General features: G+C 30.3%; 1 protein-coding gene across 1 annotated transcript; it reads right to left on the bottom strand.

Annotated features, from left to right (window-relative positions):
- Positions 1-761: 761 nt before the first annotated feature.
- LOC127091170 (60S ribosomal protein L21-2) lies at positions 762-2207 on the bottom strand. The gene is made up of 2 exons (XM_051029728.1): positions 1861-2207; positions 762-1172 (listed from the first exon to the last, which is right to left on the bottom strand). The coding sequence occupies exons 1-2, from the start codon at positions 2095-2097 to the stop codon at positions 915-917; spliced, it is 495 nt and encodes a 164-aa protein (XP_050885685.1). The 5' UTR covers positions 2098-2207; the 3' UTR covers positions 762-914.
- Positions 2208-4665: the final 2458 nt, after the last annotated feature.

Here is a 4665-nt window from a genome sequence, read left to right as displayed (position 1 = left end):
TAAGATAAATTAATAAATAATATGAATATTTAAGATTTTCTACTTTAATATTTTATTAATCATTTGAATATATATATATATATATATATATATATATATATATATATATATATATATATATATATATATATATATATATATATATATATATATTCGTTAAAAATTAAATGGCTCTATCTTAGCAAAACTCATATATAATATATTTATTTATAATAAATTTAATGTTTTAATAACATTCAAATCAATGTTATTTAATTTATTTTAAAATCTACAGTAATTTTTAAAACTAAAATTAAAATATTAAAATATTTGGTATTATAATATAATGGAACAAGATAGAACCAATAAAAATTAAAAGATCTAAAATAAAATTTAAATATAATTAAGATTTTAAATAAATAATGCCAAATAAAAGATATAATAATTTTCATGATTAATCAAATATGGACTATATTAAACTTAAATATATTATTGAGACAGTTCTATATTAAAGTGGATTTTTTTCTACGATTAAAAATGGATAAAATGATATAGTAAAACAAAACTCACAAATATGTTAAAACAAAATCACAGAACATTGTTATAAAAAACCAAAAAATTTAACATATTTACGGTAATGCCATTAATTAAAAAATCACTATTTTCCGAATATTTTTAAAACATCAAATAGAAAAGAAAAACATCTAAAAGATGTTTTCACTTTTTAGTTTTTAAAAACAGAATACGAAAATTTATTTTGAAAACTCTAGGACAGAAAAGTATTATCAAACAAATTTTTAGTTTTATAATTTTTGAGAACTAAAATACAGTTTTTGGAAATCAATTCAAACAGGCCCAGGCCCAGGCCCATAGTCTGATGTTTCATAAATGTTCAGGCACAACAAAGCGCAGTCAAACAAAATGCCAATAAACTTCTAATATCCTCCTTTGAGATCGTTAACAACATCATATGGTATTGGAGTAACAGTCTCCAGTGTAGCACCTTCCACCTTGAAACCAGGTTTGGGGCCCTCAGGTTTGCGCTTGGTGCTGATAACCTCTCCCTTGGCCTTAGCCTCAGCCTTCAATTTATCATTCTGGATCTTCCTCAATTTGAATTCCTCGGTGCATCTGGAGGGCATAACATGCTCCACTCGAACATGAATCCTCTTTCTCAAGATCTTGTTCCTCACCTACAAATAGAGCAACCAATAACCAATTTAAATAATATAGAAAAAAGTGAAACAGATATGCAGACAAAGAAGTCTTCTATATATTATAAGAGCTCCACATTTCAATAATTTTTTGAACTATACATGCAATTATTCTATCCATTATAATTTATAACAACTTCACATCTCAATGAGGTTTTGACCTATACACTTACAAAAACCTTGGGATGAATACACTTGTGCTCAATATAATACACTGTATCAAGTTAAAAACAGTGTCACTAACACTTGATCAATGATTTGGTGATTTGATGAAAACATTCACAAATATTTGTTACTTTAAATATATAAATTGGAAACTAAAAATGACCTAAAAGACTTTATAGGATAAAAACTACATACATGACAGTATTTCATGAGGATTGAAGTATTTAGAGTCTCAAAAACAATTAAAAACCAAAACCTAATTTCACAGGAAAATCCAAAAGCAACTCTAAAGAAACAGGAATCTAACAACAAACTGAACCGCGGAACAACCCACTAGGCAATTCAATTCAATACAAAAGTAACATCCCGAAATTACTAAATCAAACAAAACATCTCAAAAATGTTCTGTATAAGTTAATAAAATTTCAGGATCATCATCCAAAATCAAAATAATAAACTCAACAGAAAATCATTATCAAAGGAAGTTAAGTTCTAATAGTACCTGCTTGTTGACTTCGACACCAATGGCACGCTTGGTAACGTTCCAGACGCGACCGGTACGGCCATGGTAGAATTTGTGCGGCATACCCTTATGAACAGCACCGTTAACCCTGATGTCAACATAGTCACCGATGTGATAAGTCCTGAGGTATGTGGCAAGAGCTATTGTTCCCTTCTTGCGGAAGGGACGAGAGAAGGAATCCCTGGTACGTGATCGCAAACCATGACCGGCAGGCATGTTTTCTGATTCTAGGGTTTCTGTTGCTGCCGCTCCTCCCTTTTTCCCTCACTCAAGCTTAAAGTGTGAATATGAATAAAAATCCTAGTATATATGACATTGGGCTTTCTTATATGGTTTCTGTTAATGGGCCGGACTTTCACTTATTACATTTGATTGGTAATTTCTTTTCCGGCGTGTCTCACACCTTTGGAAAATTCAAAATTGTCGTTTGTTTACATTTTTTTAAGTAATGTTTATCTAAGTTATTGATTGGTTTCGTAGATATTATTATTAATAACCTGACATTGTAATTTAAATTAAATGTTAAACTTATTTTAAATCAATTAAAAAAAAGGTTGGTGTTCTTTTTAATAAATCTACTTGACTAAAAGTGTAAACTATAAGTACATGATAAAAAAATATTTTAAATATATCATGTGGATTTATTTAAATAAAAATGAATAATATTTTTTATTATTAATATTATAGTTCTTATAATAATCCAATGAATGACATATTCAAATAAGTAGATGTGATACTTCAAGTTTGACTTTATAATTTTAAAAAAAATCAAAAATGATTTCAATTCAGTTTAAAACTAGTTTATAACCGATTTGTATTTATAAACTAGTTTATAATCAGTTTGCAATTATAAACCAAATTTATAATTTGAATTCTTTTAAAATCAATTTTTTTAATTTCATAAAAAATAATTAATTTAAAAAAAAAAATTTGAAAATATTTATTTTAAAAAAAAAACTTTTATTTATGAAAATTAGTTTAAAAAAAAAAATTTGAAAAAAAAAATCTGAATAGATAATTTTAAAATTTCATGCAAAAAAATATTTTTTTAAATATTTTAATTTTAATTTTTAGGGGAAAAAAATCAAGAATAAGTTTTTTTTGAATTTTATTTTCGGAAAAAAAAATATTTTATTTTTATATTTCAAAAATTTTGGGTAAAAATTTCACTATAAAAATTATTTTATTCTGAAACTTTTATTTTTCAAAAAAAAAGGTTTTAGGGAAAAAAATGTACGTGAATCACCACATTTACTTCAATGCAACTTCCTTATTTTTCAATTGTTCCCATTGAACACTTCATATGCAATTGACAAATTTCACAAAATGGGTTGAAGTCGTAGCATTGACAAATGTGGATCAAGAGGTTGTGATAGACTTTGTCCAAAGTCACATCATATGCAAATTTGGTATCCCAAAAACAATTACAACAGACCAAGGGTCAGTTTTTACTGGTCGAAAGATGCAAGGTTTTACAAAAGAGATTGGAATCAAATTATTAACTTCTACCCCATATTACACACAGACAAATGGCCAAGTTGAAGCGGCCAATAAAGTGATCATTAGCCTAATAAAGAAACATGTAGGCAAGAAGTCAAGGAATTGGCATAAGACATTAGATCAAGCTTTGTGGGCATGTCGATCGTCGCCAAAAGAAGCAACCGGAACAACTCCATTTCGACTGGTATATGGGCACGATGCAGTGTTACCAGTAGAGATTCAGGTTCATGCAGTCAGAATCCAAAGGCAACATGAAATACCTTCTGAAGATTATTGGAGCATGATGGTAGACGAACTGGTCGAGTTAGATGAGGAAAGAATGTTAGCCTTGAATTCATTACAAAGGCAAAAAGAAAAAGTTGCTAGATCCCACAATAAAAAGGTGAAGGGTAAAATGTTTGCTGTCAACGATTTAGTGTGGAGAGTGATCTTACCTATGAATAAGAATGACAGAGTCTTGGGCAAATGGTCCCCAAATTGGGAAGGACCATTTAAAGTTTTGCAGGTTTTTTCTAATAACGCCTACGAGGTCGAAGAGTTGACACCAGATAGACGAATCTTGAGGGTAAATGGAAAATACTTAAAAAAGTATAGACCTCTCCTTCAAGAGGTCAAGATTTCGACAGGCTAAATGGTTGTCGAATAAATTAGGTTGGAGAAAACTATGTTTGAAACTAACTACAAAAGCACATAAAATTAAACATACACAATGCTGGAAAATAAAGTAGTGGCATAAAAGTTGGCAAAAGCCATTGTTCAAATATTACATCAAAATAAAAACGGCTAAAATTGGCCGAATCTAGACTGAAATGATTGAAGCTTAAGATTATAGTGCAGAGACTGAGGTTCAAAGTGGTCGGCCTAGACCCTAAGCTGTTCAAGTTTCTTTTCAACGTTGGAAAGTTCTTCAGCTATGGCCAAGGCATCGGTGGTGGTTTGCTCGACAGTATCTTGGGTCGGCTTCACAACCTTGTCGACAATGTGGGATTTTTCCTCAATAATTGGCCCCAATTCACTGTCCAGAGCAGCAATTTGACGCCGAAGGTCATCAATTTGGAGGCGTATCTCAGCAGCTCTTGTTTGTTTGGAGGCCAATTCCTTCTTCTTCTCCTCAATCGTTCCTAGCATTTTGGTGACTTCTTCATCGACTTTCATCACCAGCCCCCATTTCTCCTTCACAAAGGCCTCTATAGTTACAATCTGGTGTTCATTTTCCCTAACGTTGTCGAGATGACACATCATGGGAACCAGAAGTTTTTCAAATATGTCCATCACACACTTAGC

Source organism: Lathyrus oleraceus, chromosome 6, assembly GCF_024323335.1.
Source record: "Lathyrus oleraceus cultivar Zhongwan6 chromosome 6, CAAS_Psat_ZW6_1.0, whole genome shotgun sequence".
NCBI classification, from domain to species: Eukaryota; Viridiplantae; Streptophyta; class Magnoliopsida; order Fabales; family Fabaceae; genus Lathyrus; species Lathyrus oleraceus.
This window is presented reverse-complemented; position numbering and strand designations above follow the sequence as displayed.

Excerpts from the sequence above, each read along its gene's own strand:
- LOC127091170 (XM_051029728.1), bottom strand. The coding sequence starts at position 2,097 with ATGCCTGCCGGTCATGGTTTGCGATCACGTACCAGGGATTCCTTCTCT. Across the intron at positions 1,173-1,860 it reads GTGTCGAAGTCAACAAGCAG|GTGAGGAACAAGATCTTGAG; the intron begins GTACTATTAGAA and ends CTCTATTTGTAG.